Genomic DNA, 21,412 nt, shown 5'->3' with positions numbered 1-21,412 from the left:
AATGTTTAAAACTTTAATAGGTGAATCAGAAACAGTAACACAAAAAAAGCTTTTTATTATTTAAATAAATATGCTTTTGAGATCAAAAGGAAATGAAGGGTTACGAGGGAAAATATTTTCTTATAAATATTAAACTAAGAAGTTAACTATTTTATATCGTTCAAACTATAATAAAGGAAATATTTTTAAGTAATTTAACCATGCGTGCAGTTAGTGTTGAAGCTTAATTAACATGCTAAATAAAAAATATATTAAAAAAGTATTATTATTAATAATAATAGGTTAATAGGCTAACAGGTTAAACAGTTAAAATTCCTTTTTTTTCTTTATCATCACCCCCCCCAGTCATGGGCGGTTCCTGCCTGCAGAAGGACTTGACACTAAGCCAATAAGAAACTAGTTTCAGATCCGGGACGAGTTCTGATTGGTCAGTAGCGTTCGTATATAAAAACCCAGGAGCGGAAATTGAAAGGCGCCATTTGTTCGTTGGACTGTCCGGGGGTAGGTCGATCATAATCAGTTGAATAACAATAAAACGGAAGCGAAAACACAGGATTCCGCACCGTAAAACTACCCCGATCCATCCGAATGGATGCGGCCATCAACCCGTCTCTTGACAGGTAACGTTAATATCGGCGTGCCTTCGGAGTCTATTTACAAATCCTGTGTGTGTGTCTTATCACTAAGAATGAATAAAATGGAAGGAAGCGTTTGTTTACAATTTAATGTCTCTCCTTCAATGGGAATACAACTCATATTAAAGCTGCCTTGCGTCTGTTAAACTGAGTTGTTCCAGTTATTAATATAACAGCATGCAGTGAGCATCACTGTGTTGTGGGTATATGCTGTATCTTTTCCAACCGCCATCTTCAGCATTTAAAGCTTTACACTGTAATAACACACACACACACACACCATGATAACCACATAGTCCCTGTCGAAATACAATAGTTATTGTAGTCATTGGTACAAACAGGCATGCAACTATGTTATCTTGGTATTTACACTGTTGCCATATCATCTATTAAGTAATCATGTCTTTACAGTATTAACTATACTAATGTGGTTAGAACTGTATACATCGTGGTACAGTTTTAAGGAATCCTAATGTGATATATATGCATCTCAGTGTTTTGCGTGGCTTGCATCTGTCTGATTGTGTTTGCGCATTCATCACATTTGCATAAGTGCAGTGAATGAGCTATCTGAAGTGTTGGAGCTGTGGTTGGTGTTAAATGTGTGTGAGGGGTGGGTGGATGATTGATGTGGCTGCTGACTGTCCTGTGATGATTGGGCATGAATGCACACAACGCTTGTTTACAAACAGAGAATAGGCGGGACAGGTGTCTCTTGTAGTGTGTTTTGTTATTGAATGACGACTTTGTCTTGCTGCAGTGCTAATGCATAGTTTCAATGCACAGATGAATTGTCTATTGAATTAATGTGTCAGTAATATTGTATGCAGTGCATGTGTGTTTATGCCTTGTAAACAATTGTTGAAATAATGAGAATATATATATTGATAGCCTGAATGCACTGTTTATGCACTGAATGCCTTGGATAAAAGCGTCTGCTAAATGCATACATTTGTTTAACTTATATATTAAACATATATTAAAATAGAAAATAGTATTTAATATTTTAAAATATAACTTTTTACTAGACCTGCACAATTAATTGAATTTCTAATCGCAATTTCAATTATGGATGCCACAATTACGTAATAATTCAAAGCGGCAATTAATCATTCAAAATCCACTTATATTATTCTCTATAGATAATTTTTTTCTTTCTACATGTTATCTTAAGGGTTTTTCGCTGTTTTGATGTTAAAGTATAACTATAAAATTATATATATATATATATATATATATATATATATATATATATATATATATATATATATATAATAATTTAAAAAAGAGACCAATGTAAAATGTATATTATCTGTTAATAAGGCAGTAGATAGCTTTGGAAAGGGACTTGATGGAAGTATAACACTACTGTTTTATGCCATTAAAATGACCAAATATTTGTTTATCAATCAAATTAACTGATATGTCTGTATGGTTGAGGATAATGGATGTTTTATATATGTAATGTAATATTATGTGGCTTGTTCAGGCTACAGTATGACTAAACAACGCAATGTTTGATATGCAGTCATATTTATTACATTTAAAATCATTTAATTTTTTTATATTCTCCAAACTCAGCACTAAATGCAGCATATTTTGTGTTTTGTTGATGATTTTCTGCAGCAGCTCTGTGGGTCTAGGGCTGTCTGTCTTGGGCGGGATGGAGCAGGGTTCAGGCAAGCGTATTCGGAGACCCTCGCTGCTCTATGAGGGCTTTGAGAGCCCGTCTCTGCCCCACGTGCCTCCAGCCGGACCCCATCCGCCCCAGACAGACCCCAGCCGACAGGGACGCACCAATCAGCTGCAGTTCCTCTACAAGGTCTTGGTGAAAGCATTGTGGCGCCATCATTTCGCTTGGCCTTTCCATGAACCTGTGGACGCGGTCCGACTCAACTTACCTGTGAGTGAACGCTTACTTACGGAGAATAATTCACTATAAATTGTCTAGGGTCATTTTGTGTCAAATCAACTACATTTCAGAAAACTTTTGATTTTGTTAATATTTTTCTGAAGAAAGACAAGCACAAATGGCAAAGAAAGCCAAAATATTAGATGTCATGGATTAGGGATGCACGATAATATCGGCAGAATATCGGTATCGGCCGATAAAAGCTTAAAATGACCATTATCGGTATCGGCCGATATGAATATTTCTGCCGATGAGCCAAACCGATATTGTCCAAGTGAAATAATTGACCTGTTTTTCGGATGTGAATGTCTGTCTACATTTGTAAAATAATAAATTTATGGTAGAATCAGTACAGAAGAGATACATGGATTTCTCTTCAGTAAAATTAAAGTTTAAATATATCAGTATATATTTGTATATATATCGATATCGGTATCGGCATCGGACAAAATTATTTTGAAAATATCGGCATATCGAATATCGGCCAAAATCCAATATCGTGCATCCCTATCATGGATGTATATTTAAAAGGGAAATACACTACTATTTATGACCATCTTCACCTGAGATTTGGAGCCAAATTACAAATGATGGCAGGATATGTTATTTGTACATGGATTGGTAGGTCTGTTTATAAAATTTAATAAAGATTATTGCTTTACATTATATGCCATTATAAGCGCTTTTCAAGTTTTATTTTCCTAAGTTTGCATGCCTGTAACTTAAGAAGTAATAAAGATATCTTAAAGCCGTTTTAGAGTTTGGTTCTTAATAAACTTTTCTTTTGATATCTAGATTTGTAAGGCCCTATACGTTTCAGTTCCAGTGATATTGGGATCTCCATATGGCTCTGAGAGTAAATTCACAACTCTAACCAACCGACCTTCATATCATTCCAAAACGGCATGGTTTTCCTTTTTCTTTGCATTGCAATGAGTCTGTCCTAGATTGGTAATCTTCAGGATGGAGTTGGTGCAAATACTCTGAGAGACATTCCCTTATACAAATGCATAAATTATATGATCTCCAATGACACCATTTTCACGTTTTGCTTTCAGGACTACCATAAGATCATCAAACAGCCGATGGACATGGGCTCAATCAAGAAACGACTGGAGAATAACTACTACCACAGCGCCAGCGAATGTTTGCAGGACTTCAACACCATGTTCACCAACTGTTACATCTACAATAAGGTGTGTGTTGCCATGAAAACATCCCACAGTCCTCGTTAGGCATCACCTAACGGTGAAAGCAGAAACACAGTCATTTCATTTAATTGCTGCATTTTTAAGCACTAAAATGAAATGTGAGAGATTCAAATGGTTGTAGGTGAGATATGGAAAACAGAAATGTTTCTTAAGCAGCAAATCAGTATATCAGAATGATTTCTGAAGATCATGTGACACTGAAAACTGGAGTGATGATGCTGAAAATTCAGGTTTAATATCACAGGAATAAATTACATTTTAAACTATATCCAAATAGAAAAAACTCATTTTAAATTGTAATAATATTTTACAATTTGACTGTATTTTCATCAAATTAATGCAGCCTTAGTGAGCATATTTTTTTTTTCTAAACCATCCGAACCCAGACTCTTGAATGGCAGTGTACATTTACATATCAACATTGGTCTATCAACTGATGCCGCTGTTAAAATATTCTACAGAAGTGTATTAAGTGAATAGTTTTTCAGCCTACAGATGACATTGTTTTGATGGCACAGTCTCTGGAGAAGGTCTTCTTACAGAAGGTTGCCCAGATGCCCCAGGAAGAGATTGAGTTGCCCCCTCCTACCCCTAAAGGCAGAGGAGCAAAGACCATCAAAGGACGTCGAAGCAGAGGTAAGTTACACAGTCATATAGTCTGTAGTACCAGATTTGTAGCTAATTGCCAAGAACTGTCTATCTGTACAGGAAGATATCGCCTGACTGAGATGTGAAGCAATCAGTCAATCAGTCTGTCACTTTTGCTAAATGCATGCTTTATTTCCGTCAGGAGGAGGAAGCGTAACATTGGCTCACCAGGTGCCTGCCGTGTCGCAGTCAGCATACTCTCCTTCCTCTCCCGACACGCCAGATTCCCGGTTTTCCACCCCACCACAGACTCTGCTGAGCAACAGCGGCCCTCCTCCACCGCTGATGACCCCACCACCCACCCAACCCACCGCAAAGGTTCATACACACAAGCTTCAGGGCAAAACTCTGGGCTGATACTAGACATCATCTTCATCTGGAGTTACTTGTTGATCCTTACATTATGATGTTATGGTTATTTATTTACTTATTATTTTAATATTTCAATAATTCTATAGATATTTTAACATTTATATATAACATTTATTTATTTATTTATTTATTTATTTATTTATTTTCTTTTACCGTCTATGCACACCCCACTGTTTAGTAAAAAAAAAAAAAAAAAAAAAAAAAAACCTTTATACTTATATCAAGAATGCATTAAATTGCTCAAAAGTAACAGTTAAGTCTAAAATTCTTAAAAACAAATGTTTTCAAATAAATGCTGCTCTTTAGAACTTTTTTGAAGTAACAAAAAATAATTAAAAAAATCCTATAAAAATGTATCATAGTTTCTACATAAATATTAAAACTTCAATCATAAACTAATTTCAACATTGATAATAAATATTAATCAGTATATTAGAATCATTTCTGAAGATAATGTAACACTGAAGACTGGAGGAATGATGCTGAAACTACAGCTTTAATCACAGAAATAAATGACTTTAAAAACATATTCAAATAGAAAACATTTATTTTAAATTGTAATAATATTTCACAGTATTACTGTTTTTACTGTATTTAAAAAAATATTTTCTGACTTCAAATTTGCAAAATGTTGGGTTGTTCTGAATGCAATTCATTATATATAACAATAACCTTATGTATTATTTATTTGAACTAACCAGTAATTATAATAAATAAACTATTATTTTATATAGTCATATGATCAGTATTTAGTGTACTTACAGACTATACTAAATACACCATAGATTTAGGTTATGATACTTGTGTGCTGTATTCCAAGTCTTCCGAAGCGTTTCGACAGAAACACAGACGGAAGTTTAATTGATTATTCACAGAAAATGTTTCCATCTGCCATTGCTTTTAAACACTTTTGGCTGCTGGTAGGTTCAGTTGTGTGTGTAGTAGTTATTACTTGCACTAAATGAGAGCCTTATGTGCGTGTTCTTTCTTCAGAAGAAGGGTGTGAAGCGTAAAGCTGACACCACCACTCCCACCACACTCGGCTTCCCCGTGACCGCAGCTGCTCGGATGGGAGGCATGGGAAAAGGTCACGGGTCAACTGGAGAGATGCCCCACTCTCTGAACGACCCCACACACCTCCAGCCCGTCTTGGGGCGACCGCTGTCCCGTCGTCCAATTAAACCTCCACGTAAGGACCTGCCCGACTCAGTGCGGCCCCATCAGCCCTCACGCCGGGGGAAACTAAGCAAGCAGCTTCGCTACTGCAGTGGCGTACTTAAAGAACTGCTGTGCAAAAAACACGCGGCGTACGCCTGGCCCTTCTACAAACCCGTGGACACATCGACACTGGGCCTGCACGACTACCACGACATCATCAAACACCCCATGGATCTCAGCACCATCAAGGTGACTCGCATCAACTACACATACACACAGTACTTTTGGATGGCCGTGTATACATGCTTCATCTGCAGATTTTTGGCTTTGTAAAGGTTCTGGGTAGCATTAAAGCAGTCTGAGGTGATGTAATACTCGACCTGTGTTTTGTGTTCCTCAGAGGAAGATGGATGAGCGTGAGTACAGAGATGCCCAGCAGTTCAGCGCTGATGTCAGACTCATGTTCTCCAACTGCTACAAGTACAACCCACCTGATCACGATGTGGTCACCATGGCACGAAAACTGCAGGTACTTGAACTCAACTGCCTCTGCTGTTTTGTATGAAGATGCATCAGTATAAAGATGCTTAATTCTGCTTCACTGCAAAATAGTAATGATGCTAAAATAGGCTTGTGTTTTTGTTCAAAGTGTTGGTGTGTAGTAATTGTTTGATTTCGCTGAACGCTCGAATGGTTTATATATTAATGTCATTTTTTTGCTTCTACTATCAGCCTAGTCAAACTGAGAGCCATAAAACATACTTAAAATACAATTTGAAATCATTTAAAAACATTTCTTTAATTATTCTTTTAATATTTTTAATATTCTCATTCAGCTTATTTTATTTGAAAATGAGGCCCGATAACTGAAAGTGATTCAGATTAATTATATTACAGTAAAATAAATATTAAAATGTATGTGTGTATTTATATAAATACAAATATAAATACATAAATATAAATATAAATAGTGTGTGTCTGTGTGTGTGTGTGTGTGTGTATATATTATTTGTTTTACTTTAATATAATTAATCTAGTTTCTTATTTACTATTATTATTACTCATTTCAATATTTATTTATTTTAGTCAGTTTATTTACATAAAAAACTATTAAACTAATTTATATATATATATATATATATATATATATATATATATATATATATATATATATATATATATAAATGTATGTATAAATATTTGGAACCTTTTTTTGTGTGATAAAATGATTTGTTTTATTTTTTTGTGCAGTGATTCTAAGTAGTTTATTTTTGTTAGAGATTTTGCTAGGATTGTCCTTTTACAGATGTAATGTTTTTTTATATTCTTCCCTTTCTTTTTCCACAGGACGTGTTTGAGTTCCGCTTCGCAAAAATGCCTGACGAGGTTTCGGAGGAGGAGGATTTGTCTCCCATGCCATTAGGACGGAAGATAGGCATGCTGGGAATGCACCACTCCTCCTCTTCATCGTCCTCTTCTTCCTCTTCGTCGTCCTCTTCCTCCTCGTCGGAGAGCGAGCCGAGCAGTGACAGCGAGCCGAGCAGCGACAGCAGCCCGAGCTCAGACAGCGAGGAGGAGAGAGCTCAACGCCTGGCCCAGCTGCAGGACCAGGTGTGTACTCAGGTACACAGACCTTCCTGTTACGCTCTACTTCATACATGCACTTCACTCAGCCAAGAGATCAAAGTCCTCTTTTACTTTGATAAAACTCTCTCGTCTTACTGTGCATGGTTCATCCATTCATTCATCTTTATAATAACTTGCATGTTAATCTAAAGGAAAAGTGTCATGACTTTGACTGTCATAACTCGATATTTTAGCATGTAGTCTGTATCTGTGCTTTAGCTCAGAGCGGTACATGAGCAGCTGGCAGCCCTCTCCTCCGGCCCGATCGTCAAACCTAAAAGGAAACGAGAGAAAAAGAAGGACAAGAAGAAGAAAAAGAAGCCAGAGAAACACAGAGGAAGTCGAAGTCTGATGAGTGATGAGCGGGACAAACCTTCCAAACTGCCTAAAAGCAAATCCAGCCATGCTTCCCTGTCATCTACACAGAGCAAGAAAGGCCCTGCGAGGAAAAGCAGCAAGAACAAGTTTGTATTTTTCTGTAGCTATGAGATATGGATGGAAATTTATTATTCTGCTCAGATTTTTAACTAGTTTTGTTTCTGTTACCCTAAAAAAAAAAATCCCGTAGTTTAAATAAATTTGAAATGCAATAAAAAATTTATATTATATTAATTTGTTTACAGAAATTAGAAATGTTGGCTTGACAACTTACTGAAATAAAGTTGGTTGAAGTACAACAATTATTAAAACAGAAACGCAAATAAATTGAAGGTACAGTATATAGAATGTTAAAATGAATGTCTTAAGAGTAATGACAAATGCACATAACAAAATCAATATACATTATTTTCCGGACTATAAGTCACACTTTTTTTTCATAGTTTGGCTGGTCCTGCGACTCAGGTGTGACTTATTTATCAAAATTAATTTGACATGAACCAAGAGAAATTAACAAAGAAAAATTAACCAAAATAAAAAATTACCGTCTCCAGCCATGAGAGGGCGCTCTAATGCTGCTCAGTGCTCCTGTAGTCTACACTGAACACATAGAGCGCCCTCTCGCTGCTGTAGACGGTAATGTTTTCTCTTGGTTCTTGGTTCTAAATAAATGCAACTTATATATGTTTTTTCCTCATCATGACGTATTTTTAGACTGATGCGACTTACACTCAGGTGCGACTTATAGTCCAAAAAATACGGTAATTAAAATTAAAAGTAATTAAAAATATGTTATTGTATATTTGTATTCTAAAAGTATATAAACAGTACCAAAACATTATATATATATATATATATATATATATATATATATATATATATATATATATATATATATATATATATATATATACAGTATTGTTCAAAATAATAGCAGTACAATGTGACTAACCAGAATAATCAAGGTTTTAGTATATTTTTTATTGCTACGTGGCAAACAAGTTACCAGTAGGTTCAGTAGATTGTCAGAAAACAAACACGACCCAGCATTCATGATATGCACGCTCTTAAGGCTGTGCAATTGGGCAATTAGTTGAAAGGGGTGTGTTCAAAAAAATAGCAGTGTCTACCTTTGACTGTACAAACTCAAAACTATTTTGTACAAACATTTTTTTTTTCTGGGATTTAGCAATCCTGTGAATCACTAAACTAATATTTAGTTGTATGACCACAGTTTTTTAAAACTGCTTGACATCTGTGTGGCATGGAGTCAACCAACTTGTGGCACCTCTCAGCTGTTATTCCACTCCATGATTCTTTAACAACATTCCACAATTCATTCACATTTCTTGGTTTTGCTTCAGAAACAGCATTTTTGATATCACCCCACAAGTTCTCAATTGGATTAAGGTCTGGAGATTGGGCTGGCCACTCCATAACATTAATTTTGTTGGTTTGGAACCAAGACTTTGCCCGTTTACTAGTGTGTTTTGGGTCATTGTCTTGTTGAAACAACCATTTCAAGGGCATGTCCTCTTCAGCATAGGGCAACATGACCTCTTCAAGTATTTTAACATATGCAAACTGATCCATGATCCCTGGTATGCGATAAATAGGCCCAACACCATAGTAGGAGAAACATGCCCATATCATGATGCTTGCACCTCCATGCTTCACTGTCTTCACTGTGTACTGTGGCTTGAATTCAGAGTTTGGGGGTCGTCTCACAAACTGCCTGTGGCCCTTGGACCCAAAAAGAACAATTTTACTCTCATCAGTCCACAAAATGTTCCTCCATTTCTCTTGAGGCCAGTTGATGTGTTCTTTGGCAAATTGTAACCTCTTCTGCACATGCCTTTTTTTTAACAGAGGGACTTTGCGGGGGATTCTTGAAAATAGATTAGCTTCACACAGACGTCTTCTAACTGTCACAGTACTTACAGGTAACTCCAGACTGTCTTTGATCATCCTGGAGGTGATCATTGGCTGAGCCTTTGCCATTCTGGTTATTCTTCTATCCATTTTGATGGTTGTCTTCCGTTTTCTTCCACGTCTCTCTGGTTTTGCTCTCCATTTTAAGGCATTGGAGATCATTTTAGCTGAACAGCCTATCATTTTTTGCACCTCTTTATAGGTTTTCCCCTCTCTAATCAACTTTTTAATCAAAGTACGTTTTTAATCTTGAACGACCCATTTTCCTCAGCTTTCAAATGCATGTTCAACAAGTGTTGGCTTCATCCTTAAATAGGGGCCACCTGATTCACACCTGTTTCTTCACAAAATTGATGACCTCAGTGATTGAATGCCACACTGCTATTTTTTTGAACACACCCCTTTCAACTAATTCAACTAATTGCCCAATTGCACAGCCTTAAGAGCGTGCATATCATGAATGCTGGGTCTTGTTTGTTTTCTGACAATCTACTGAACCTACTGGTAACTTGTTTGCCACGTAGCAATAAAAAAATATACGAAAAACCTTGATTATTCTGGTTAGTCACATTGTACTGCTATTATTTTTAACAATACTGTATATATATATATATATATATATATATATATATATATATATATATATATATATATATATATATATATATATATATATATATATATAAATATAAATATAAATACATTCTTTAAATACATTCAGCTTTAATACAAATATTATCTAAAACAGTTTTCATTTTTCATTTGATCATTTTATAGTACCGTTTATATTGCAACAAAAAATATTTTAGCTACATGTTATGAACAACCAGTTCTGATCAATTCAGTTATTGGAATCTTAATTCAATTCAATAACAGTAGACTGCTTCAGATCAATAACCCAGATAGTGAAGAACCAGAACAGCCTTTAGTTTAAGATCTAAACCGCAAACTAACATGTTCTCATAAGAAGCAGCAAATCTTCAAATCCAGCTCAGATCTTTAACCAGCAGCTTCACCCTCCCTCTGTCTGTTTATTTGATTTACTGGCAGGAACGCAAAGAAATCCTCCTCCTCTCTTTTCTCCGCGGCTGCTGCCGTCTGCTTGCCACACTACGACTCTGAGGAGGAAGAGGACGGTCTTCCCATGAGTTATGACGACAAGCGGCAGCTCAGCCTGGACATCAACAAGCTGCCCGGGGAGAAACTGGGCCGCGTGGTGCACATTATCCAGTCACGGGAGCCCTCGCTCCGCGACACCAACCCCGAGGAGATCGAAATCGATTTTGAAACGCTGAAGCCGTCCACACTCCGTGAGCTGGAGCGATATGTGATGACCTGCCTTCGCAAGAAGCCCCGCAAACCATATGGTGAGCTGAGATCGAACGCTTGTTACCTGTGACATCCTGAGCTAGGACAGATGAGAAATCAGTTTTTCATATGCATTATTATTTGCATCTGGTTGCTAACTCAAACATGATGTCAAAATGAGTTATGATTAGTGGTTTAAGCCAAAAAAAAAAAGATTTATTTTTTTAGCAAGATCAATTTTTAATTTTATTTTTTTCTCATTTAATTCATCCTTAAGTTACATACTTTAAAATTTGTCTCTGGTCTTATTGTGCATAGTTTTTTTTTGTACATTTTTATAAATGTTTTATTTATATGACATGTTTTTCACATGATTTTAAAGTTAATATCTTTAAAGTTAATCTTTTAAATATAGTGATTTTGTTTTATGTATTCAGATTTGTTTAAATCTTAACATATTTTAATAAATAAACCTAGAAAAAAATTATATATATATATATATATATATATATATAATTTTTTCTAGGTTTATTTATTAAAATATGTTAAGATTTAAACAAATCTGAATACATAAAACAAAATATGTGTATATATATATATATATATATATATATATATATATAAATTAGTGCTGTCAAAATTAGCGCGTTAACGCACTCAATTAATTTGAAATATTTAACGCGTTAAAAAAAAATAACGCAATTAACGCGGTTGCAGTTTTTTTTTATTTCCAGTTGTGGCCTATGTGTGTTCAACGTGCAAAGAAATATGGATAAGACCAAGGAAGGACTTTTAGACGGAAAGTTTCAGTATAAAACTCTGCCGGATTACTCTTCAGTCTGCCACAAGAAACATTACTCTTCATTTAGTCTGCCACAAGAAACAGCAACATTAAAATCATGAACTCAAATGTCATTGTTTAAAAAAAAAAAAACAATGACTGTAACAGTGCGTAAATCAGACCTTTCTGTAATGCTAACGTTAATAAGCTTAAAGGAAAATAACATAATAATTGTGTAGCGGAGTATTTTTTGTACACAGTGCTGCGAACTGTCAATCACTCCTGTGCGCGTGCATCACTGTCCTCCTCGCAGCTGCAGCAACTTGCGCTCTCTCTCTTCATCAAGCTTTAAAACAAAAAGGGGACAAAAAGATCATATTGTCTTTGTGCATAGGCTATAGATTAATTAGATAAATGAATATCTAAATTTGTGCCTTGCCGTCTACGGTATTTTTTTAGAACTTAGAAAAAAGATGCTGCAGCCAATGAGCAGCCAGCGGGAGCTGCAGGACGACTCAACCTCCGCAGAAAGTTTTTAATGTTTATCAGACAATAAATACTCAAGATTTTGCTTTAGTATAACTCACAACGAGTTTCACACACCTTCTCCGGCCACGATGAGTTGTTGACACTTAACAGTGGGAAAAGCGACACATGCGCTATTCACTTGTATAACTTAAGGGTGAATGGGTAATGTAGTTTCTGCTCTGGGTGGGATGAATTAGGAAGCTTGCATTGTGAAGGGCGCTCTGAAAATCGGCAGTGCAGGTAAAAGATTAAAACCTCTATTAAAACAGATGTCCAAATGAGCGTACCGGTAAGCTACAAGCACGTTCTGGGCGCACGGAGAGGTGGCGGTACGCTCAAGAGCTATATTTGGAAGTGGCGGTACTGAGTACCGGTGCGTACCGGCCCACTTAAAGCACTGGCAATGACTATACTTTGGAATTTTTTTTTTTGCAGTCCACTTAGAATTCAACATGGAAATCATTTTTGTTTTTTATTGGCATTGATTGTTTTGAAATTCAAATGGTACTTACATGCCTGTGTTTTTATTTCTTTAATAAATATGGCTTTCAAGCCAACAATTAATTTGGAGGATATTGATGGTTTATTGCAGGTATGTTGTTTACATGAGAAAATCTGTGTTACAAGTTAAACAAAAATTCCAATAAACAATCATATTTTGAATTTAAATAGTTTCTTTGTCTTGAGTTTACATTAATTATTTACATTTTACATTTACATATCCAAAAAGTTTCAGTCTTTTAATTGCGATTAATCGCGATTAATCGCGATTAATTTTAAAAAATTGTACGATTAATTAGTTAATTTTTTTTAATCGATTGACAGCACTAATATAAATATATAATGTGTGTGTGTGTGTGTGTGTATATATATATATATATATATATATATATATATATATATATATATATATATATATATATATATATATATATATAATATATATATGAGATTTGTTATAGCACTTGTGTATCGTTGCTCTTTTGTTGTTTTTGATTGCTTCTATTGTTCTCATTTGTAAGTCGCTTTGGATAAAAGCGTCTGCTAAATGACTAAATTTAAAATAAATACACATTTAATATACATTTTACTTGATCATATAAAACATATAATATAAATCATCCTTATATTGGTCAGTGGCCGCTCTACTCTCTAAAATATCAGCATCTACCATCCATAAAAAACATCTTTATTTGTTGACCTCTAGTACGTTTTAGCTGGAACATTTTGTTGTGTGATGGAGATGTGTCCTGTGTGCAGTGATGAAGAAGGGAGGAGGTGGGAAGAGCCGAGAGGAACTGGCTCTGGAGAAGAAGAGAGAGCTGGAGAGGAGGTTACAGGATGTGAGCGGACAGCTGAACTCTGTCAAGAAACCCCAGAAACCCAAAGGTACTGTAGGGCTGATAGCAGCTTCTGAAGGTCTCTAGCTGCTCCATTATGTCTCGGTGTGTGGGACTCGTCAGTAACTCTGGTGTAATCGAGCTTCAGGCCAGGGTTGCCCTTTATGGGGTTAATTGAATGTGTGTGTGTGTGTGTGTGTGTGTGTGTAGAGGTGATGTGGAACAAGCAGACAAGAACAGAGCGAACCTAGGTGAACAAGATGAAAGAAAAAAACAGCAACAGACATGCCGCAAGATGCAGTTCAATAGATACTTGGGGCTGCATGAATAATCAAAGTCAAAACTAAATTGAGATGATTATGACTTTATGATTATGGTGTTTTCAGTGTCTTAGAGCGGCTTGGTTCTCGAATAATGCCACTCCGCACAAAACCTAACATTTGCCAACCATCTTCCCTTGTAATGAGAAGTGCTTATAAACCAGCTGTTGTCATCAGAAGAAAGGGTTTAACATTTGAAAATAAAGAAATGAAGCCATACATATTAGCTTTGCAATGTTACAGCTGTATTGTAAAAGAAAATAAATTATAATTGTTATCATTAGTAGTAAATAAATTATTTAAAAACAATTAATATTGCAGTTGTATTAAATTGAAAAACAATTCTAGAAAATATGAAAAGTATTTCTCAGTAGTAATGTGACTTTTTTGTTATTTGCAATAGTATTATTTCTAATTTTGTTGAATAATTAATCGGACAATTAAAAAACAAGCAAATATTTAAACAATTAATATTTCATTTGTATTAAAAATAAAAAATTTACATTATGTAGATAATAATGGAAAAAAAAATATTGCAATTGTAATATTGCTTATATGTTTATGTTTATTTGATAATAATAGTAGTAATTATATATAAATTATGGCTTTTAATCCATCTCTGTTTGCTTTAAGATCATCTATTTGCTTAAAAGCTGACAAAATAGCATTTTCTCTCAGGAAAACGGACTACAAATATGAATTATGAGTTATGTTCACATGTGCAGACCAACTGTAAGTTATATATTGTAGAAATCCTGTCAGTATTTATATACAATTATAATGTAACTCATGTAGGGAGTCAATAATTTATATTAGTATATTTGTATCTTTTGTATTCAAAGCTATTATAAACATATGTGAAAAGTATCAATTTAGAAAAAAAGACATATTTGGTCTTTGAAGGGCAAGTTGTGTGTTCATAGTAATTTGCCATGTAAATCAAGTCAACAGCAAAACTCTCTGCTGGGATAAACCCACAAAACCAGTTTCTTCATGAGTGTGAACTGGTTTGTGTTTCTCTTTCAGTGGAGAAGCCGAACGGCGCAGAGCCTCACACCATAACCTCACGTCTCAGCGCCAGCAGCTCCAGCTCAGACTCCTCCTCATCCTCCTCCTCATCTGACACCAGTGAAGAGGACTCCAGGTGAAGAGGACTCTGGGAAGGCACAGGAAGTGGGCTCTCTGCAGCACACTGAATCCAGGACCTATGTTTACTATAGTGTAAAAAACAATGCACATACTATGAAGGATTTTTTTTCTTTTATAAAGAAGACTTTTACCAGAATGCCCATAATGGGAACGAGTGTGTAATCATAACTGCTTTTCTTAGTTGATGAAATAGCTTGTTGTTTTGTTCTGCTTCCATTTTGACCATTTAGAAACATTTCTTACTACTTTTTGCATTGCTTTAAAGATCAGGGCCAGTATTTAAATCTCTTTGAGCGACCGAAACTTGCCTGAAGATTTCTAAAGGACCTTTAAGGGGGAACGAAACGTTGCATTTGCATTGGCTTTAAAATGTTTATTTGTCTGAGCCGCGATGCACTGGACTGTTTTGTACACAGAGTTGTTCAAAAACTTTCCATTCGTGAAAAGAAACCACTCTAATTTGATTTTGATATTGCTTTGAACTGTAAAAAATGTATTTCATTTTTATTTTTTACATGATTGAATCAATGTCAAATTCAAACACTCATAAATCTGTCTGAATAGGCACCTGTAAAAATTGTAGTAAATATATTCATTGAAAAGAACAGCCATAAGGCCTCACTGGACTGGAGGAGATGGTTCATGAGCTCTAGAGAAAAGTTATTAAAAGAATGAGCAGTTTAAGTTGAATGTTAACTTGAGAGATCTGGTTTGTAGAGGAGAACAGAGGCGTCACATTTAAGCAATAGACTGTCATTTATTTCTTGTATCTATGGAGTCCTTATACCATGTTTTCTCGTTTGTATTTATTTGCATTGCTCTAACCTCTCTTTTCTAAAATATTCTTATATATAAGACACACGGCAGATCATTGTGACTCAATATTCCTTCTCTGCAGTATAATTAAGAGTTTATGCGCTCCAGATTATACATTGGTTTTTTATTTGGATGGAAATTCAAATACAACAGGTGAACGGTGTAAAGGGGTGTTTCAGTATTTTATTATTGGTACAACTCAGCAGCCTTGCAAAACAGGTAATGCTAGGGAGAACGGTGTGGGAGTTAAAATAGTGTGTACAAGCAAACATAGTCACGCCGAGAGAGAAAAAAAACAAAATAGAGCACGAGCGCTTTCGGTTTAGCTCAAGGGCATGAAGAAGTTCTGACTGCTGCGATTTTGAGCGCAAGTCTCAGAAAACATTTTAATATCAGGATTATTTGGGGAAATTTATGCTGTGGAATATCTCTGTGGCAATTGACATAAATCCAACCATCAACTATCCTACTAAATTGAATGAAAATCCCTTCGAAACAAGCTGCTGTCAACCAAATCATATATGTATATATATTTGTTTTTTACATTTACACAGTTTTGCCACCTTTTGTTTTATGCACAATGGTTATAGAAAAAAAATGCAGTGGTTTCATGCAACACAAAAGATGTGGAACCTGATTAGCTGGTGGAATGTAGTGCTCTAGTTTCTATCAGGCATGAGGAAACTGTTTTGTGCTTAATAATGACTGGAGCAGGAAGTAAACGCTCTGTTCGGCTCATGGCTCTGACATGTTGTGCTTGTTCTCTCCGTTTTGCACACTTGGTGTTTTTTTTTGCATTTTTCAAGAGCTCAAGGTAATGATTTTATCTGCTTAAAAAACTACCTTTGAAATCTTCTGAACTCAAATTTGAGGTCGTTTCTGTTGGCATTGTGTTCATTGTCTGTAATCCTGCATGTTGATGGTTCAACAGAAGGTTTTTCTCCTTCAGGTGTCAAGGGTTTAATGCGTCAGCTGACATACCGTCATAGAGATGATGGAGTTTGGCGGTGAGGAGCTCTGGCACGTCGAGACTAATGATTACACAGCAAAGCAACGTTTGAACGCAGGCGACTGGACCCTTGACCGCAATCTGCCTTCTGTAGCACACTTCTCCATCGGCAGCTGCTTCTACAATATTCCTCGCTGCATCACAGGAGAGAAAAATCCCTCCGAATCAATGGGTAACATCTCCATATGAATAGAAAACTAATGATTGAAATCATGATTCAGTTATGTCATATATTAGTCTCTCTCTCTCTCTCTCTCTCTCTCTATATATATATAAAATGTGTATATATGCGTTTTATATATATATGTATGTGTATATATGTGTATATGTGTATGTATATGCAATGTTTCTTTTATGCAATGTTTATGAAGCCTGTCAAAATATGTTTGTCTTTTATCTCAAAATCAAGTGAAAATGAACCCTTCCTTGAATTTCTATAACATTTAAGCACATTTTTAAATTCTAATTACTTTAATACAAAATGTATTTTAGTTACTATTAACTGGAACTATTATAAATAACCCCAAATAGTAATATTTCAAATAAACAACTAATAAAAATTGAAAAAAAAAGCACAATGACATGAAAAATAAAAAAATGAGAGTGCAAAAATTTAAAGCCAATTCAGATAATTTATAAAAACTATTTATTATATTATATAATTAATCCTAAAATAATAAACTGCTCAGTTGTCATTAAAATAATGGCTTTTTCCCCAGTAAATTTTATTATATTACTGCAATTTTATTTTTTTATTCAATCTTTTAAATACATAATAGTATTTGTTGTAGTGCTTCTAATAAGTATGACAATATTACATTAAAGTGCCCAAGTAATGGCACTTTATTAGAACTGAAGGAGAATGTGCTCAGTTGCAGGTTTATTATCATTCATTTTGTTAATATAAATAAAGCTGAAATATATAAAAAAAAACATTTAAAATAAGATTAAAAACTAAAAATTAAAATTAACCCTAAAAAATAAATTAACCCTAAATAGTAATGTCTAGAATAAAAAATGAATACAAGTGACAAAAGCACATATAGTAACAAATTTAAAACTTAAAAAGTGAAAGTGAAGAAATAAAAGCCAATTCAAAAGAAATAACAGCTATAACAGTGTACAAATACTAAAATAATACAGTTACAGTTGTCATTTCAAAGTGTGACACATTTAATTTTTTTTTTATCTTAAATATAAGTTGTTGTTGTTGTTTTTTGAGTAGGTGTAAAAATTATTCATCTTTTAAGAACGAGTTGCTTTAGGCAGTCAGTCAACCATTATTTCCTGTCTGCCATCGGTTGGACAAACAGATAGTCCCGCCCTAAACTCGCAGCATTAGTTGAGTCAGTGTTGCTGTGTGTGATGCTCAAACACAAACAGTGCTTTAAGTACATGCAAGGTGTTTAAGGATTGTTTTTTCATATCTCTATAAGATCTGTCCACAGTTCCTCCGTCCACGCAGCTGTACACCAAGAGCGACGTGAAGCTTGGTGTTGAAAACACCCTCATCTGTTCAGTGACCGGCGTCCACCCGCCGCCGGTGAACATTTCATGGACGAGGAACGGCGAGCCGGTGAATGAGCAGGACGTCAGCGAGACGCAGTATTACTCCAATCCAGACTTCAGCCTTCGCCTGTTCTCCCACCTGAACTTCTGTCCCAAGAGAGGAGACATCTACACCTGCAGCGTGCGACACAGAGGACTGGAGCGGGACATCACCAGGTTCTGGGGTGAGCTTCAAGTTTGTGGGAATATCAGACAGTTTGTAAAGATTTCCAACAGCATGCAGTCGATCTGAACAATGATCTTGGTGTGTGAGAATTTTCCAAAGTACACCTTTCCTTCTCTTAGATTACCTAAATAAACTAACGTTTCAAGGAAAGTTTGTCTATTACTGTTGTTTATTTATTCACTCATATTTCTGGGCAACAGGAACAAAATAATCAAGTTTGTCTATTTATTTATTTACCCCACAATAATTTTTTTATTTTATACTTTAAATCATTATAAAAATAATTTAAAGCTTTTAATAATACTTGTATTATAATGAATATAATTCTTATTGTTATGTTTTAACTAATAGAAAACTAAGACCTCAATGAAGGATGAAAAGACCTCTTTGCTAATAAAAAAGTAGTTTATTTATTATTAAAGATTAATTATTGCTTCATCAGTATTCAGTAAAATATACATATTTTATAGATGCACAGTTGTACACAGTTTCACTTAAATGTAAGACAGTTTAGTGAAGCGATAACAGAATGCATTTTATTTATCATCATATTATTATTAGCATCTTAATTAAATAGTTTATTTTCACATTTCTGTATGAGGGAACAAAAGAATCGAATACATTTTTTAAATTATTTTATACTTAATAATAATATATATATACTTTTTTTTTTTTTTTGCTAACAGAAAATAAAGAAGCACAATTGTTGGAAAAAATTATTTAAATGATATTCAATCAAGATTTGTACTATTTATTTATTGGTGAATATTAATTATTGCTTCAGTTTTCAGATTTTATAGATGTAGAATAGTGCTTAATTTCACATAAGTCAGTTTTGCGAGGCAAAAGGATAGTACAGTGTATGTTGCTGAATGTAGATCTCCTCCTTTTTTATTTCTACCATTCATTTCTGTGAAGTATTTCAGATGTTTGGATGACTGTTTAATGTTGGTGATGTTCTGCTCTGTGTCCCACAGAGGTGGAGGTGCCAGAGGACTCTCAGGAGGTGGAGGTGGTGGTGCTTGTGATCGGAATTCTCGTGGGATTTCTGGGATTTGTGCTGGGAATCGTTATAGTCGTAATGAGCAAGCTGGAGCTGCGGCCTGAATGATCACGAACTCTCAAACAGCCTTCTGTTCTTCTGCCACAAACACTCTAAATCATCTGTTTATTCTGATTTTAAAATTAATAAATATTTATTTAACATTTGAGTCTTTTATTATTTGTTAATGTATTTACTTATTTTATTACATTATTTTATATATTTATTTATTATTATTGGATATCTCTCTTGGATAGCTCATTTTTAAACATGTTTTCTTCATACATTTAGATTACGGAAAGCTAATATAAAATGTTATTTAATAAATCTCCAGTTTATGGCATCGGTTTATTATCCAGGACATGACAAAAATAACAACATCCAGCCCATACAGTAGCGTATAAATTGAATGTAACTGAGATAATTATTTAAGTCTTACTCCTTTCTATAACAACTTTCACGTCATCACTGATGTGCAGACAGTTTCACTTATTGTTATGCTGATGCATATTCATCCTTCAGTTCAGATTGCTGTTATATACGAAGTAGATCAGGTAATTAATTCATTTACAGTTTGGGCTCTGACAGCAGTAGATAAGCAATCATGTGGGGAGAGCAAAGCTTAATTGCATTTATTAAATGTGGGCTGAATAATCCACCTAGACTGTATTCAAGTACTGCTCTCTTTGAATGCAAAAACTAAAACTTAACACTAGACTCGAGTGGAGAAGAGTAATGATTGTGCATTACACAAACAAACTACGCACTGATGGTATCAGTTCCTAATAATATGATACTTTTGAATGATATTGGATGATTACCACAATATTCATAAACGTGCATTTACATGAGTAGCTTTTTAGTCATAAGTGAAATGCTGAGATGCACGAGCCACTAGATGGCGCTGTGTTCCTTCAGTCGGGTTTTACATACTGTACTTGGCTTTTTGGTGACCTGATTTGACTTTACTAAACAAACCTCTAAAAGTCACCTTTGGTGTTTTTTTTTCTCATCTAAATCTAAAAATGTGGCATGTTTTAGGACGTCTGTCTATACATTATTCATGGTTCTAGTCTCTACATCACTGAAGTGTCACTGAAGTGTCTTAAGTGTTTTCTGGTAATGAACGGGGCATTGATTTCATGTGCGTGTGTTTGCACTTGTGGTCTCTGTCCCAAAGAGCTTCATGGAGGTCATTTATACAACATTCAATGATTTACTCACAAGTGTTTTTCATTAGTTTGACGGAGCTATTTTGGTTTGTGGCACTGCATACCAGATAAGTTACTATCCACGGTGTCCGTATGTCTCGCGTTATAGGAGTGAACGGGTGCCGTCAGAGTTCAAACAGCTTATAAAAACAAGTAATCCACACCACTCCAGTCCATCAGTTAACATCTTGTGAAGCTAAAAGCTGCCTGTTTGTTCCCCACATACCACATTTGCAGTGCGGTTTTCCAACTCCTATGTTAGCGTTCATACTGCAGATGTGGTTCAAGAAGCGGTGCGGAT

At 35.0% G+C, this 21,412-nt stretch overlaps 2 protein-coding genes across 5 annotated transcripts; both read left to right on the top strand.

The window, feature by feature from the left end:
* The first annotated feature begins 465 nt into the window (after nt 1-465).
* On the top strand, nt 466-15,439 carry LOC113101284 (bromodomain-containing protein 2-like). 4 transcript variants are annotated; one of them, XM_026265627.1, is made up of 12 exons: nt 466-620; nt 2,265-2,538; nt 3,606-3,743; nt 4,247-4,394; nt 4,549-4,724; nt 5,772-6,185; nt 6,337-6,465; nt 7,284-7,559; nt 7,782-8,026; nt 10,923-11,239; nt 13,750-13,878; nt 15,176-15,439. In XM_026265627.1, exons 1-12 carry the CDS (start codon nt 589-591, stop codon nt 15,295-15,297), a joined length of 2,400 nt encoding a protein of 799 aa, XP_026121412.1. In that variant the 5' UTR covers nt 466-588; the 3' UTR covers nt 15,298-15,439. The 4 variants fall into 4 exon arrangements, with proteins under 4 accessions (XP_026121412.1, XP_026121414.1, XP_026121413.1 ...); XM_026265629.1 differs by having other exon boundaries at nt 2,262-2,538; nt 4,277-4,394; XM_026265628.1 differs by having other exon boundaries at nt 2,262-2,538; nt 7,284-7,547.
* Nucleotides 15,440-16,847: 1,408 nt separating this feature from the next.
* LOC113101285 (HLA class II histocompatibility antigen, DO alpha chain-like) lies at nt 16,848-20,052 on the top strand. Its single transcript, XM_026265632.1, has 4 exons — nt 16,848-16,928; nt 17,064-17,295; nt 18,560-18,856; nt 19,836-20,052. The coding sequence occupies exons 2-4, from the start codon at nt 17,106-17,108 to the stop codon at nt 19,967-19,969; spliced, it is 621 nt and encodes a 206-aa protein (XP_026121417.1). The 5' UTR covers nt 16,848-16,928; nt 17,064-17,105; the 3' UTR covers nt 19,970-20,052.
* Nucleotides 20,053-21,412: the final 1,360 nt, after the last annotated feature.

The sequence above is a fragment of the Carassius auratus genome, unplaced genomic scaffold, assembly GCF_003368295.1.
Source record: "Carassius auratus strain Wakin unplaced genomic scaffold, ASM336829v1 scaf_tig00217598, whole genome shotgun sequence".
Taxonomy (NCBI): domain Eukaryota; kingdom Metazoa; phylum Chordata; class Actinopteri; order Cypriniformes; family Cyprinidae; genus Carassius; species Carassius auratus.
This window is presented reverse-complemented; position numbering and strand designations above follow the sequence as displayed.

Coding starts and splice junctions, on each gene's coding strand:
- LOC113101285 (XM_026265632.1), top strand. CDS start 17,106: ATGATGGAGTTTGGCGGTGAGGAGCTCTGGCACGTCGAGACTAATGAT. Junction 17,296..18,559: donor AAATCCCTCCGAATCAATGG/GTAACATCTCCA, acceptor TATCTCTATAAG/ATCTGTCCACAGTTCCTCCG. Junction 18,857..19,835: donor GGACATCACCAGGTTCTGGG/GTGAGCTTCAAG, acceptor TGTGTCCCACAG/AGGTGGAGGTGCCAGAGGAC.
- LOC113101284 (XM_026265630.1), top strand. CDS start 589: ATGGATGCGGCCATCAACCCGTCTCTTGACAG. Junction 4,395..4,548: donor CAAAGGACGTCGAAGCAGAG/GTAAGTTACACA, acceptor TATTTCCGTCAG/GAGGAGGAAGCGTAACATTG. Junction 6,186..6,336: donor TGGATCTCAGCACCATCAAG/GTGACTCGCATC, acceptor TGTGTTCCTCAG/AGGAAGATGGATGAGCGTGA.